The sequence below is a fragment of the Pholis gunnellus genome (genome assembly GCF_910591455.1).
Source record: "Pholis gunnellus genome assembly, chromosome: 1".
Classification (NCBI taxonomy): domain Eukaryota; kingdom Metazoa; phylum Chordata; class Actinopteri; order Perciformes; family Pholidae; genus Pholis; species Pholis gunnellus.
The window spans coordinates 7,441,037-7,458,174 of record NC_136528.1 but is presented as its reverse complement, the minus strand read 5'-3'; the positions used below and the strand labels follow the sequence as shown (position 1 = coordinate 7,458,174).

Genomic DNA, 17,138 nt, shown 5'->3' with positions numbered 1-17,138 from the left:
TGTGTGTGTGTGTGTGTGTGTGTGTGTGTGTGTGTGTAAAATACATAAAAGAACAATTGCTGTCAGCATCTTGGGAGGAAAAACAAAGTCCTAAGCTTTTAATATTAAATCACAAAATGTAGAAAACATTAGTTGGGGTTTGGTTGTTTATTAAGGCATCACCGTCAAATTCCTTTTACATTTTACAAGCAGTGGTAACCGAAGTCTCCCATTGTTCATCTGCCCTGCATTGTGTCTGCAGCAATCACTGCCAACAGTGCAACACTAAAACTCCTCCCTCAGTCAGACAAAGTGTTTCTCGCACTTAATTGATGTCTGAAATTAGAACCACACCAACAACAAAAAAACATCCCACATCTCCGAGTTATTGTTGGCTGCTTAGGCCCAAAATGAGGCACATATCAATCCCAATCAGGAGGCGTCGTCACTCAGGTAATGATGAGTGAAAGCGTCGAGGGAGCTGAAAGATGCATTTTCTAGATTCACATATATAGTATTAAAAGTATGTAAATTTGTTATATGACGCAAAAAAGTAAGAAGGTTGAGAAATGGACAATTATGAAATATTTTTAGATTGTATCTTACCAAAGCATTAGATGTATAAAGTGATGAGAGCGTGTAGTTAATCCCTGCCTATTCCCTCCATGCATAACCGACATATCAGTCAAAAAATAAACATTGTTTTCGCAAAGTCAAAGCAAATTTAGGAGAGGAATAACAATGAAAAAATTAATTCAGAATTAAAGGTAAATTTAATTTTTGCTCTAAATATGCAGCAGGTGCACACTGTCGCTACGAGAAACCCAAATCTCTGTTTGGACACCTGGAGGTCCGAAGATTTAAGCAGTATATTATGATGATATAGTTGCTGCTACTGAGTAATGCTAAGACCAAATACACGACTCCCTGCCTGAATACCGAAACCTCAGTCTCTGAATAACAAAACAGAGCCCAGCCCCCCTCCACCTCCCTCGCTGGCGTCAGAAAACAAACAAGTCTTTTGGTTTGACGTTTCACTTCTCGGACTCTGGCTGTGAACGCCAGTTGTGGGATATCTGAAAGCGCACTGGAAAATGTACCTTCTTATTGCCTTCCTTATACCAAAGCAGCATGTGATTGTTGATACCGATAATGTTATTGTTCACCGTGGCTTCTGAATATTGTTGCAAAGGCCTCAGCGGGCCAGCTGTGTCGTCTGTTGTTAAGGCTGCAGAACAACAGCATTTTTTTTTTTTTGCATCAGCAGGGGTCACATTCTGGTTTGATCTGATTATATGATAATGTCTTTGTTTTGCTCGTCTTTTACATAATGTCGTAGTTCCTATTTACAAAAACATACATATATATTAAAAATGAAACCAAAAGTTATGACAAATGCATACATTTTTAACATCCTTCATGGACATCCTTTATTAGGAAAGACTTCATTTGATACCCTTTGGCAACATACATAAATGGCTGACAGTTAATTTTGGCTGTGTAGATTGCCTTCAGTGATTCCTCTATTTCAACGCAATAAATCTACTTAACGCAATGCATAATCTGAAGTATCATTTGTGGTTGAAAACGGAACACTTTCACGAACTCCTTCCCACCCACAAATGCCACTTTCAGACAGTGTTATTTACAAAAATCCACATTATAGGTTGTCTATCAAACGCCAACAAGCACAAGGGAGTTCGTGACTTTGGTCTTGAGAGTCTGGGCAGTTTCAGCGGTGTCCTGGAAAGTTGTTCATTTGGATGTTGTCATCGTGGAGTCCTGGGTTGGAATAGGCCGAACGATCAAGTCCAAAATTCAAGTCCAAAGGGGTGCCGTTGTCTAATCTGAGAACTAGGAATCAGACAAGTTAATTAAACATTTGTACAGTTCAACTCTTTTTGTCTTTGTAGCCTCACAATGACATTGTATTACGCAGAAAAATATTCAGTTTTATTCGTGTTAATGCTGGATTTACAGCAAGTTTTAACGTTTTTGCAGTCTTTACGGTTAATCTTACTCCATGTGTTTCACTTGTATTTAAATCTGGTATAAAATCCACCATAAAACACTTGGATTGTTACTGCTGATGTGGCAATTGTGGGTCCACTTTTTTGTGTTTGTTGGAATGTTGTTAACATCGACAATGCAACATCCTAATGATATAAATCTAAATTATAAAAGTATATTTACAGGTAAAGGAAAAAAATCCCTTAAGATTCAAGAAGCAAGGGTTTCCTTGCTGAGCAAACATTCAAACAAATAAATCATGCAGGGCACTTTTCTTGAATAAACCATCATCATTCCTGTTATTACATGTTTTCTTCACCTACAAATACTGAAGGCAACAGGGTTACATCCACTTTATAGAGCATTTTGAAAGTCATTTTGGGAAAATGGAGGAAATCACTACGCCTAGCCGAGGTAAGAGTAAACAAGGCAGATTGAAGGTAAGTGGGTACACCAGAGTAGTGACTCCTAACTACAAAATAACAACTGCAACAGAGATGGGGAGGCTCAATTTCCTGAGAGGAAAAAAGTAATGAATCCCAACAGATTCCTCGACAGGCTGTTGTTGAAATAAATCTTTAAAAATATATATATATTGATATTACTGTAAATAACATGGCTACGGTGTCAGGGGGGTTAAAAAAGGACCCCTCAAGGTGTTGTGTGTTATACAGATAGTACAGCTCAGGGGAAATTTGTATGCCTATTTTTATTTTTGTAATGGTGTGATAATAAAACTGACTTGACTGTAGGTCAACACGATCTAATCCCTACTCGTCATATTTTAGCACTTAGGCAGAAGCCTCAGGAATCTGTCTTTTGTGTGCGGTTGGGTGTTGGCGACAAAACTATTTAGTTAGGAATCTGACTTGCATACTTGTATGTGCTTCGAAAGAAAAACAAACTCATGGTTAATTTTAGTCGGACCATAACAGGTTAAGTCTGAGGGCGTGTCAGAGAAATGCTGTCTTCCTCTTAGTTCATGGGACGATTGAGACAAATTGCAAACTGTCATACTGAAGAATATGATCCTATTTTGCATGGTAAGCTTACTGAAAAGAGGGAGCCAAAAAGAGGGAGAGGCAGATTAACCAAGGGCTGAAAGGAATAGTTTGACATTTGCTTTCTTGCTGAGAGTTAGATGAGAAGATCGATGCCACCCGTGTCTGTACGTTTAAATATGTAACCACGACCAGCAGCTGGCTAGCTTAGCTTAGCATAAAGACGGGAGGTATCTCTAAAGCTAATTGACCATTGGTTAAGTATCGTCCTTCGAAGGAAGACTGGCCAATCGTAGCGCGGCTCCGTCCAGGGGTTTGACCACTATCCGGCTCTGCTCCATAGACTCCTTCAGATTTCCTTCATTTACAGGCTGGTTTTGTTCATTTGAAAGCCCAACTAAGTGGTTTTGTTGTCTTAACCTAACATCCTGTGAAGACGAAAGTGTATTTTGAGAAGACACTACGCATGGGATGAGATTTGTTGTTCCAAATATTAACATTTGTTCAGGGAGTGCAGTTAGTGACAGTGTGGGCTCCATGGTAACGTAGCTCTGACCGTTTGATGGAGTAGCAGTGGGGGGGGCGGGGCTTAGCAAAAGGTCTATCATGTCGTTTAATCCTCTCTAATATCTTCTCTTTTAAGAATTTAGTTTTTTTCCTGATCCAGCAATTACAGAGTGATGGTCAACAGTGTAATGATATATGTCTTAGGGTAGAATTCCTTTAAAATACCATTATGGTTTAGCATATAAGGGAAAGTCAGGACATACCTGGGTCTGAAGGATACTCCTCAACCAGTTTACGGTGAGAGAAACCCTTCCGGGTTTTTTTCTTCAGGATGACGTAGGCCACCAGTCCAACGACGATCACAGCCAACCCCAAGCCCAGTAGAGCTACCCACGTTCCGTTTCTTTTACTGTTGATGGTGTCTTCTCCCATACCTTTTATTGGAGGGATGTGGGGTTGAGAGGGTCGGAGAGAAAAAAGAAATATGTCAACAACAAAATTATTCATATCAACCGCCGTCTTTGAGGGTTAATTGGCAGATAATTACAACTGAAATGTGTTTTGGAAAGTGTGTTTCCAGTAGATACACATCTCATTTAGTCAGCTGTACAGATTTGTCTCATTTATGATGTGTTAATTAATGCAATTAACAAGCCGAAATCATGATAATTTCTTGAATACATTTGAATATTTAAAGACAACAGGCTGCTCATCTTCTATATGAGGTGAAATGTGACGGAATATTACCATAGTTCACATTGTATCACATGACTTTTAATTACATAATATACTATATATCACTTCTTTACATGTAATTATAGCACGGAGCTAATCATTACCTGCACACGTTAACATCTGTGCTCTCACATTATGACAGCTGTACAGGTGGGAATTTTCTAACACGCTCTATTCGAACAATTCGTGCTTTAACGTAATGTGTAACGGTGAAAACTTGAAAACCATGGACTCAAAGTTTATACTTTGCAAAGTGTAATTGTTTTTCTACTCTTCTGTTTCACTGTTTGAGTTCAGGGCAACAGCAGTGGGGGAGGAAAATAGGCTGTTTCTGAAAGTGACAGAATTGTTTTCAATATCCTTTGACAAGGAAATACTACATTTGTAGTTTATCAGGACTCTCACATTAATAATTCAGCAGCTCTGTTTATCCACTAATAGCTCAATGTACCCACTTGCTGAGATCAATTTATCCTTAACCTGGGGCCAGTTGAACCAGGAGACCTTTGTTTTTGAGGCAGTGCATTTTAAAAATATGAGTGGAAATGTTTGTTCTTCATACTTTCTAGTAATCTTACGCAACTCTCTTTTGAATGTTGGCTTTTTAAATATTTGTGTTCTCTCATGGGAAATTCATACAGATTTAGTGAAACATGAGAATGCATGCAAATAAATCTACGTTACCCCAATCTAAATCACATAACGGTGTTTAAGTTGCTCGATGGATATGATGCTGGACCACCACTTTGGTCTGAAATAGCTGAATAACTATTGGATGGATTGCTGTCAAATTTGGCACTTATATCCACATTCCCCTGATTATAAATCCTACTGACTTTGGGGATCATCTGACTTTTTCCCTTATGCCACCATGAGGATATTTATGTTCATCTCAGGGTGAATTATAATCATTTTGGTGATTCCCTGACTTGTCATGTAGCTCCAAGCTGAGATAAAATATGTGAATGTGACGGATTTGGTCATTTGGTTTATGTCCAAATACCTGGAAAGCTGATGATAATCCCATCAGGCTCAGCTGTACTGTAATTAGCAAATGCTAACACTCTAAATTAAGAAGATGAGAATGGTATAAATCATACCTGTTAAACATTGTGAACATTTTGATGATATCACTTGCATGGTTGTAGAATCTTAAGGCCTTTACACACCGGTGGCATGGCGTAAAACGACTGAAATGTGAATATTTTACACAAAACTCTTCATACCAGCAGTGATGCAGATTTTCCACAATTACAACACTTTCAGTTTGAAAACAGTTATGTAGTATATATGAATAGGGCTTTTATTGTAAAACATGAAGAATAGAAGGAGAGGATCTGGTCTGCGCTGCCTTTGTCTTTTGTTGAAAGGACTAAAGTTTCCCCTCTTGGTTTGAACTACAAAGCCTCCGTGTTGTACAATATAGTGTGCGTTTTTGAATATGTCGATTCCACACAATGTGTTTGGTTGATGCCTTAATCCGTGGTGCAAAAGCTCAGAAAAATGTACCTCATTTCTAAAAAGCTTTTTTGTTGCGTAATACTGACGTCCTGTGTGAAACTGCTCATGACAAAAAGAACAGTTCTGAAAAACATATTCACGTAATTTATCGCGCAAAAGCCCCCAGTTCATGAAGGGCCTTCAGTCTTGTTGTAGATTGTACGCACAACTATGTGTTGCCCTTTTCAAACAGCTGGAGTGAGCGGATATTTTTTCTGTATTGATAACAGTGACATTCAAGTTTCCACTGCTCATATTTATAGACTCTAAAGTTTATCTGTGCTCAACCGTCTGTGCTTTTCTACAGTCTCTTTGTGCACACGCTGTGCCTGTCACGGTAACCATGGAGTTTGGGTTTTTTTTTTCCTTTCTGTGTTGCCGGCATTTTCACAACTGTTTTCCAACGGTTTATTGCCATCATCTCTCAATGTTGTATCCTTGCTGTCACATCTGTCCGTGTGAAGTTTCATTTTACAGTTATCCCAACCTCGCGCCAGCTCTGTGAAGGACTTTTTTTTTTTCTTTTGACATGGTGTCTCTAGTTCTCGCCCACGTATGCTTTGCAGGAAAAGTTGCTTGCTAAATAGAAATATTCACACTGCTGATATGAAAAACTGCCTTTTCCAATCACATCTCCTTGATCTTGTGGTTGACACAAAATGACTAATCTCACGCTCCCGCGCAGAGGCAGCATGAGTATCTTTGACCACAGCCCCTGACCGCCTCTCTCAGGGGGTTTTCGACACTAAAACAGGGGTTCATTGTCCTGCTAAGAAGGTGGTTGTAATAGACCCCTCCACTCATAGCCGCCACATCGATAGCACCTGAAACCCGATCCAACCTTATCCTTTGAATGAAGGGGCGTTTGTCCTCTGCCAGTGGGAAAATACAGTAGATGCAGGCAAATGTGGGTCGGGGAAAAGCAACGTCTAAAACAAGCAACAGTGATATACGCTCTTGAGCGATGAGCATTGTGTTGCTATAAGTCTCTAAAGGTAAACTGTAAAGGATCTTGTGCCTGATCTGCATGAAGTTTCACACTTTGTTTTTGTTGTTGTTGCTGGTATCTGTCTAAAAAGTGAAAAGCAGCTAGAAAGACACACAAAGCAGCTTTTCTGGTCACAGAAATGTGCACCAGATACTGTGACACCTGAAAACAGCAGCAGTACCTCTTTCTGAGCTGCTCCCTGAGGCTGCATCCGTGTCTGTCCTGTTGGCAATCTCAGGTGTGATCTCAACGGCGGTGGTTGTAGTCGCAGGGCTCGTTTTTGTGATCTCAGGTGGGAACGCCGTTGTGGACGAAGACATGGCGGATGTCTCGTTCATCCCTTGCTTCGTTGTGTTCGTTGCAGTTGTCGTGGTGGTAGATTCTGTAGCGTTAGCTGAACGCGTTACCTCGTCGGGTTTTGTTGTTGGTTCCTGTGTCGCGTTGCTCCCTGGCGCCACAGTTGTCGTCTGTAAATCGGTGCGATTGGAGTTATCTGGGAAGATGGTGGAGTTGTGTTTGCTCAGATGAGTCTTGGATATTTGGGAGGTCGTCGTTGTCGAGCTGTGAAATTCCTCCTCGGCTTCTGTCCCGTTGATCCGGCTTGAGTTTGTGGGGACTGTAGTTGCGGTAGTATTTGGAGAAATGGTGGGGTTTGGGTCTTCAGTTTGAAGAGTTGTGGGAGATGTAGGAGGCTCGGTGACAGTGTTCGGGTCAGTAGATGTTTCATTTGTATCCTTATCTTGGCGGGCCACATTCTTCTCTTCTTCAGTAGTTGGTGTCATGATGACAGATGCTATCCCATCACCGATGCTAGGACCTGAAACCATACCTTCAGGCCCCTGATCATTCTCTGCCTCATTTTCGGAAACTGTAGCGTTTTGACTTCCAGCGATCTTTTTCGCTAGTTCACGCAGCCAGCTTTTATCAATTGTCCGCCCCGGAGAGTCTGTTGAATCCTGCAGCGATGCCAGGTGAAAAACCTGGACAAGCAGAAGGAGGCCTGCTGCGACTTTGAAATACAGTCCCATCTTCCCCTTTGGTTTCACTCTGAAACACAAGAACATAAAACATTACTATTTTTCTTGATATTAAGTATATAGTCAATTGTTTTCAAAGAGCCAGTGTTGAGCAGGTTCAGATTTAACACGTTTTACTGCTTTTATTTTATTATATTAGTTATTTATTTATATATTTATGTTGGTTTTTTGTTTTGTTCTTATTGTCAGCCATCTGTTTCATTGGAGCTGCCCATTCTCTTCCTAGAACTTCGACAACACTTACAACTAACAAGAGGGCCACTTTCGTTTGTACAAGTCAAATAACCTCAGAAAACAGTCAGTTCTACTCCTTTTCTGTGCTCAAGACTCAGTGGGCAACAAGACATCTGTGGTTGTTCTCATTTTCCAGAGGCACAAAAATCACCTGCTTTTACAGCTCAGGTCAGCTGCACTGACACCGGTCATGATGGAAACCCTTGAACGACTAATCCTGTCCCACCACCCGTCTGTCAGGGAACTGCTCAGTTGACGTTGCGGTGAACATGGGCCACAGCATCACGAACACGACACCCCCTCTGCTGCTACATCTGGAGCTTGTTGGTGAATTTCAACGCAGTCATCCCTGCATTGTTACACAGCGAGCTACCCACAGTTCACCACGGTCCCAACACAATCTCCGGTGAGAGCTAAATGACAGGGTGAATTTACACAGGTGCCCTGTGAGCTATGTGTTTTCCTCTCGGCTTCACTCCGATACACAAATGTCTGCAGCTCCAGTTATTCCCTGCAGGGCCTTTTCACTGTGAGTCACTTTGGGCCTTGTTCAGACTGTCAGCTCAAATCAGTTGTTTGGCATATCCAGATTGATTTTACGAAGTCTGAACAAATTAACACACGAAAAGTGACTTTAGCAAATCTGATCCAAACCAAATTTGGAGGAGGTTTATAATGTGATTCTTATGCAACAGATGCGTCTCAGTCCGGGCGCTCTGGTCGCTCAAATCGGTTTACCAAGTGCGGAGGTGCTGACTAGCAGAGAAAAGAAAAACAGCCTGTGGACAGATGCCAAAATATGTATGCTGACACTTTCGCGATTATTTTATACTCGCACATGGCGAGCCTCCGCATATGGCGCGCAAGCTACAAGCATGCAAAGGCGTTCATGCTCAATGCACTGTTTGTTGCATTACTTTCAGAAACGTCATAAGGCGTACAAACAAAAAGTACGAGTGTAACCGGCAAAACACCATAAAACAAGCACCACAATGCAGAGGAGGAATTGTGATTAACTTTAAACTCATATTTCATAATCATGGACTACTTTATTGCCCTTATACAAGCACTGTAAAGAAGACATTCCAGTCGTAAATGCATTATAAAGAAATCAATTTGAGTTGGCTGAAAAAGATTTTGAAGACCTTCTTTCTAAAGCATCTAAAAACGAATTAGCCTTCTTTATTTAATCCCTACACATGTAATAGTGCTTTTATTAGGGAACTATTTGTGACAGTCGGTTCTAAAAAGCTCAGGCGCCACCAGGTTACAAAAATTGGGTGGTGCTCTACCGAGCGCCGCCACCACTTGGTGGAGCCTTGGGAGTCTGGCCCTGATTATGTCATTTTCTGTCGGGCTTCACTGGCGACCGTGAACTACGCTTCACTCTCCTGCCACTTTCTGCTGCGTCTCTTGAACATCGCAGTTTATGCTAGCCTTGCCTCTGCCATGCAGATAGGTCGGTGATGTCTGGATACACAAACCCGACGTGATCACTTGCAAATGACAGTGCCGACATTCTGTCTTAAAGGTCGGATTTGAGAAACAAAAATCTGCAGTCTGAACGTAGCCTAAGTGGATTGATGTCTTTGTATTTGTCTGCAGTGTAATATTGTGGCCTGCAGCAGCAGCAGCAGCGATCTCAACATGCAAATCTGTGGATTTCACATTTCTGGTTTCACCAGTCACAACATATGTGACCAGGGTACCACTAAATAAAAATAGGCCTAATTTTCTTTTAACTAATCAACCCAAATGGATTGATCATCTCTTTACGCATTAGAAAATCTGTCTTTTAAATACAAGTTGAGTTTTCTGAAACAACACTACCAAAAAATATAACTGCCGTTCTTAAATAAGTATAAAGAACATGCAATCATATTGACTGTCAATCAGCCAGGAATGTTCCTCTGTGGTCAGTTTAACATCAAGCGTGTTTATCGTCCACATATCGGCCACATTTCTGTGTGTTTTTCTCTGTGTCTGAAAATACAAAACGTTTTCATCCCAAACTCGTCACATACCGACGCTTGGTCACGACTCATGGGCGTCACTTTCTAGCGCACAATCTATGATGCTCCACTTCGCAGTAAACACGTGGTTAACGTTGTGAATTTCAACAAAACCACTTTAGGTTTTGGAACAAACATCAAGGTTGGGCTCAAAATAAGTAAAACGTAAACAACTTAACATAAGTACGTAAGCCACGTAACTAAAAAGTCACCCAACAACACTTTGGGACACGAACGCTGGTCTCCTAGTTGAAAGTTGAAAGCATTCTCACTGAGCGTCTAATGCAGATGGGTTTACATTGTAGTTATATAAAGCCTGGTGCGTCTCACACAGACACTAAAGGACGCCTTGTTCTTCGGTATCAGACGCAGTGAGGTGTGGCAAAGCATCAGTATTTGATGCTCTGGGAAATAGAACATGTTGGATAATATGGCACTAAGAGCACATGATTCATCCCCCAAGATACGATTACAACTTGGAGCTTGTAACACTGCAGCAGTGAAAATAATTAAATAAACAGACCGGTGTGACGAACCTCACCTGGCTGAAAAATTAGCTTTTTAAACATCCTCGGCGCTCTCAAGTCAAAGGTTATTGTTTTGACTCTTGTGTTCTTTTCAGAGCCGTTTCATGCAACCAAATATTACACTTATAAAGACTTGATACTGTACTACGATTTAAATGAGTTCAGTTTCTGTGTTTTGTTCTCAATTGAAACAATAAAGCCTGTTGGATTTGCTACAGTTCTAATTCAGCAGATATGACTCGTGGGTATTGCAGTATTTAACGCCATCTGCCACACAAAACGGACAGAGAAAAGAGAGAAAACACATGAGTTCTCACAGACAAAGTTGAAATGACAAAAAAAAAAAGAATTTGTGTGTTTGTGCATGTCACTACAGTAACCCTTGAAATGGAGAGCACTGTGCTGGTAACCAGCCACTTTTTAGTCATACAATTAATTAAGTTCTTGACTCTCTCTCCACAAATTGTCTGCTGATGTCTGAAAAAAGAATCCCCCGAAGTTATCTAAAATTAAACCAATAAATAAGAATGTTGAAGTGGGAAACCTAACGCACACTCTGTAATAAGTGTAATTATGAGAGTCAGGTGTACATGACGCAACTTGATGTAGAACCAGTATAACACACAGAGCCACGGGTTGGTTTTGATTTGTCCTGTGTGAATGTGTCGGCGATGACGAGATTGAAGATCTGACGATAATCAATACGCTTTTATCTAAAAAGAAATGTGGCAGGTGACCTGTTTTTTATTTGAGACAAATGTTACCACCGTCACCTGTTTTGTGTGGCAAATGTGTACTGTTGAATTTCAAACCAGTGCTCCCTGTATTGTGTAAACTCTACGCATCATTTCCTGTCCATAATCCAAACATTCTTCACATCCGCCATCACGCTGGGCACAGCCGTGTGGAACAACTCTCCACCTGTTTCTTAGAAAATTACAGCAAGCCAAGCGCCCGTCCCGCTGAGAGGCTGTTTGGATGTCAGCATCCCACCAAAGAGTCTCTGCGGCGCCGCGGGTCGATGTTTACCTCCGACCTCTTCGCACACAGAGAAAAGCCGCCTGTTGAAAAGACTCACCCAGCTGGTCTGTCGGAGTCTCTACCAGCTATCACCTTAACAGCTCTGCCACATAGACTCAAAGACAGATAGACTCCCTGCACACACACACACACACACACTCTTTCAAGCCCCATGCACGACTCTCATTACCTGACATTTATGTTGCAAATCACTTGATTTGTTTAAAGTTCATCTGTGTTATTATTACCTGTTCTGTCAACTTCGGTATCTGTGTGAGGCTAAATCCCATCAGGGGGTGAAAGTAACTAAATATGTCAAATACCGCACAATTTTGAGATACTTGTACTTTAATTTTATGCTTTTTTTTTATACGTTTAATCCCCTAAATGTTAAGAGTTTCAGATTCAAATTAGCTCCACCTCGACCAATGAAACACTGACATGGGCTGTCATGAATAAAAAGTACTTATAAGTACTAATATTTCACTTGCACGTTACTTAAATGACTTCAGGCCTTTTACTTTTCTTGTATTTTTATAGTGAGGTCTTACTGTTTAATACTACAGAAATACACTCTTTTTAGTATGGGTATGCAATTTTCGAGCAGAGGCCTAAAAATAGTGCTAGGGTTAGAAAGGTTAAGTGAAGTATCTAAATACTTCGGCTCTTACTGTACCTTTTTGAGTTTGTATCACTGTAAAGCTGACTGACACTTGTGTACCTGCGTTGCATTGGTTCCCCTGTTTCGGTTGTGTAAAGTTCTACAGTACGTTTGTCACTTGATGTTATGATGTTTTGGCATCCCGGAACTCTTTTATACTCTCACGTTGTAACCGAAGGCATTCCTGATTCTGATATTTCAGCTCTTTCAAAAGAGGAAGTGATTATTAAAAACCGCCAGGTATAACCAAAATATAATGAATATTTAACGTGTTCATGTTACCGTACAAACAATTGTCTTCACAATAAAATATTGATCTTAAAAAAAGTTGTTTTTTTTGTTAACTTGAAAATAGAACAGCGACTCAAATCTTACTAAACATATTTAGACCCCCAAAGAAAATCACCCATCACACATTTCCCGAGAAAATTAAACAGACAAAAACCAAATTAACTCCCTTTCTCAGTAAATCCTTACCTTATTCTTAGGCTATATCAGATGAGAACAGGTGCAACTAAATCTCCTCTGAGCTGCCAACGTGTGAGAATGAATCAGCAGTCTGCCCCGGAGAGACGAGGAGGAGGAGGAGGAGGAGGAGGAGGAGGGCTCAACAGAGTGGCATTCAGGGAACAACCTGCTCAACCTGCTTCTACACCTGCCAGCAGCAGCAACACGCCCTGAAACCACATCCAGTTGCAGTCGCTGTGAAAAGGCCACACCGGGCCGGGATGGAAAGGACTAAGTGGTCAACAGAGGGGGATTCATTTGTAACCATCTAAATTGTTACAAATTTGATTATATTCATTTAAGGGGTTGCCAGGTTGCCGGCGTTGCCAGGTTAGATCTGTTAATTCCCCCAGTGGGCGGAGCCTCTAGCCACAGGCCCTCTGAGCTCTATTATGTTTTTTTTTTTGTTTCGTTTATTTGTTATTCTCACCGAGGCGCTGAAAACGGCTGCCGTCGTCATGGCAACAGAAAGGAAGCTGGCGAGCTCGGGTTTCATCCACGCCCTTTTTGTCTCGTGGTCTATATCAGGCTACCGAGTGACGTGGGACTTTGTGAACGCACAGGTACTGGTGCGTCAAGCGAGTCGGGATTGTTTTTTTTCTTTGTTTCTCTTCTCGGCCTCATTCCTCTGTTAACTGAGTCACGCAGCCGCTCGGTCAGAGCGGACCAGGGCGAAGGATGAAGTGGCACTCAAAGCCGATGTGCTTCTGTGAGTTAAGAGCGAGGGCTGGTTGGACTTGTTTTGCTGATGAATCTGAAAGTAACAAAAATATGAGTCTCAAAAGAGAACTTCAACATTCAGTAGATGTGAGAACAGGACTGTTTTTTTGGGGGGGAACAGGTGTCACTAATAACACTAACAATGGCTCCATTGTGGTCAGGTGTCCCAGTAAACCACAACAGTGTGACCGTGAGCCAGCATGCACAACAACAGGAGCCTGAAACTAAATGGAATTCAGCCACCATTATTTTGTTATTGTGTTCCTTGTTATTGTGACATGTCAAAATGTCCTCAGTCTGACAAACGCACAACACACTTTCCTTTGTCATATGTGTTCGTCGACTAAATTATTTTTGTATGTCACATTTCAATTTGGTTTTTACACTCTTGACCAGGAATTTAGAAATGCTTAAGTCATTGGTTCCCTTAAATCTCTTTCTGGCACTCTTGACTCTTTGACCAGAAACCCATATTGTTTTTCAATCCTTTCAATTTGTTTACATTTTATTTATTAGTTAATCGATCAATCAGTCAATTTTGCCGTCCAAGCTTGTTTCAGTGCTTTCTCCACGCTCTCATGAATTAAAATCCTGGGGAGAAATGCCAAACCCTTTCTTTATTTACTTTTTTATTCTTTTATTGGCCGAACCATTGTGAAAATTAAAACAGATTAAGTAATAAAAACACTGTAATCAGCTAATAATATACCCATGTGTACAATCTAATTTGTAGAATGTGAAATCTTTCCAGTTTACAGGGTTGGAGATGTTGCTCCTCCTTGTAAAGCAAAATGTAAAGCATGTTGGACCAAAGCACCATATAAATGTAATCCAATTTACCATAATAAAGACCAAATAAAATGAAAATATCTGAATAAAATAACCTCAGTATTCTCGGTTGAAGTCTCTGACTTCAGGACTGCTCCACAAAAACCTTCCCATTCATGCCCAGAGAGACGTCCGTGTTGTTATCGTAAACCAAATGACATTCATCCTAAATAGAGCAGCGACGGTGTCATCGTTTGGAGTTCAACTGTTCCGCTGCCATAAATGAGGCTCACTGTCACTGAAGCACACAAAGTTCCTCACACACAGCTTGTCGCTGGCACCTCACGTGGCCTGCCAGTGTTCGGAGCTAATGGGATCGTGTAGCCTCATCAGGGACGTGAATAATGGAAGTGTCTACATCTTGAATGGAGGATAAACAGGCCTCAGACTTTGGTGTGAAGCAAAGGTGTTCAAAAGCCATGAAAAAGTAAAAAAGTGGGGCACTTAGAAACCCCCGGTAAATACATTATGAAGAGCTTCATAACAGCAACATAGCACATTTATGAAAACTGATTCAAGTTTCATGTCCGCTTAGTTTAGTTTTTGTTTAGTTTTTGGCAGTGACACTGCAGTGACAGAGGATCTCAATCTGTAGAGCTGAAGTCATAACGAGGTCATTATCAGGATTACAGTGATGGTGGGGATTCAAATTAGCGTGCAGAAAATGATCCACCCATTTTCCTTTGAAGACCACTTTTACTTGACCTAAGTGGAAAATTGCATGGGGTAAAAAATAAAAGATGTAAACAGGGACCACCACAGTGATGAGAGAATATCTGACAAAACTACACTAGGCCTCGGTGTTTTATGATGTTTTTCAACATTTTTATAATTGTATAAAAGCTTGTAGTTTTCAGGAAAGGACAATTAAAGAAAATAAAATTGAGTGCTGGTAATAAACATTAGGGTGAGACAGAAGAAATATTAGCATAGCAAAGAGTTAAATTAAAGCCCATATGTGTTGGTATTATTATTGTACATTTCTGACTTTGGTGACTTCTATTAGTAAAAGATAAACAAGACCTACAACCAGAATATTTGCATTTCCTGAAGAAAATGTGTCGCAAAAATATATGTATAGAAGTCTCTGAGAAAATGACTCTACTTCTCTCTTGATTTATTTCCTCAGTAAACATTGTAAACATGAGTTTATGGTCTCAATCTCTAGTTTCAAGTCTTCTTCAATACAGCATGATGTTCATTTAGTACATTATGGTCCATTTAGAGTCAAACAGACCATAAAGCAGGGGATGCTTTAGGGCGGGCTTACAGTGATTGACAGTTCGCTGCCGCTACCAGAGCCGTATACGGTGTCTCTACCTCTTACGTCACTCCTCCTCATTCCAAATATGGTTTATTTTTGTACATTTTTTCAAAACAAAATGGTGACGGCCATATTCCTAGATGGCGACGACGAAATCAAAGCTTTAAAACGGCAGTCCACAAACCAATGGGTGACGTCACGATGACTATATCCACTTTTATATATTCAGTCTATGGTTTTACTGTTACTGTAGCGCCCCCTGTTGGTAGAATTGTATGAGATTTAGGACATAGCAAGAGTTATGGCCTGTTTAATGCATCCCGCCAAGCCTTTAAAGGTTTGGTAGCCAAATACAGACAAACGGTAAGTAATACTCAAACACAAACTCATGTTTTTTGTTTGGGGTTATCTGAAATTAGAATGTACCAAGTTTGGTGAAGACTAGATGAAATATGAGCCAAAATCAGCAAAACTAAATGTGCAATATTGTTTTTCCTTACGCCTGACGGTTCATGAAGTCATAACATAAAACAGCCCTCATGAGGTACAGAAATGCAATGATACTTGAGTGAGACAGAATTGCTCCAAAACTCCAAAAATTGCTTGCAGCAATCACACTAAGTTTATGATAGAGAGCATATTTGCATATTTGGTTTTAGTCATTTGTGTGATTCTATTGAAAGCTGTAGCTACTTCAAATTGAGAAGCTTTATCCTTGATATTTATTTTTCCAAAATGGAGTAAAACATGAACAAATAAGGTTTGTATTGAATCCATCTTAACCTATTAATTAAATCTTAATAATGTGCAGCATGCAGATAAAAATGTTTTCACAAAACACACAATGGGAAATATGCTTTTATTCAAAACAGACGGACTGAAAAGAAAAGGCATTGAATCATCAGACCGTACAGTACCGCCTCTCTTCCCCTAAAGGATGGTGTGTTTTCTGGGATAAATGAAAGGAAGCATGCGTCCTTTTCATCTGGAGGATTTAACGAGCGTCACGTACCGGAGATGCATGTACGTAAATAAATTCAGTCAGGAGCCTGCTTCGTTAAAAAAAAAAAGACTTGTAGTAGAATGAATAATGAGGGTGGAAATAGGGTTTGCCCTTTAAATATATCGGGATCATTCATTTACTCATTCATACGTATTGCTCATTCACGCACATGAGACACAGGATTCTCTCATTCATCCGTGTGTTCATGTTTTAAAAAAAGTTCCATTTGATGTTGAATCACAATATGCTGTTTGCATGGTCGCATGCAGAATAGCTCACATAGAATCAAACCGACTGCATGTAGTGAAACAGATGATGTAGAGTAAATTGACAATCTAGAAAATCATGAGGAAACATGTCATATTTATGAGGTCTTCACTCAAAAACACGTGTATATATATATATATATATATATATATATATATGCTCAGTTTGAGAATTCAGGGATATTATTTTTTCTGTTGCACCATTAATGATGCTCACTCTGGTATCTCGTTAAACAACATATCCTCATACTAGGGTTCGTATGACGTCTGACAAAGAGTTTCTCCTCATTTTCTGTGCATTTTCCTACGAAGCCAGCAACATGTGTCAGTTTCCGCTCC

The 17,138-nt window shown here is 40.4% G+C and overlaps 1 protein-coding gene across 1 annotated transcript; it reads right to left on the bottom strand.

Moving 5' to 3' along the window:
• Nucleotides 1-860: 860 nt before the first annotated feature.
• On the bottom strand, nucleotides 861-12,770 carry LOC306693929 (uncharacterized protein). Its single transcript, XM_079156611.1, has 4 exons — nucleotides 12,689-12,770; nucleotides 6,902-7,767; nucleotides 3,761-3,931; nucleotides 861-1,833 (listed from the first exon to the last, which is right to left on the bottom strand). The coding sequence occupies exons 2-4, from the start codon at nucleotides 7,746-7,748 to the stop codon at nucleotides 1,712-1,714; spliced, it is 1,140 nt and encodes a 379-aa protein (XP_079012737.1). The 5' UTR covers nucleotides 7,749-7,767; nucleotides 12,689-12,770; the 3' UTR covers nucleotides 861-1,711.
• Between the last annotated feature and the right edge of the window lie 4,368 nt (nucleotides 12,771-17,138).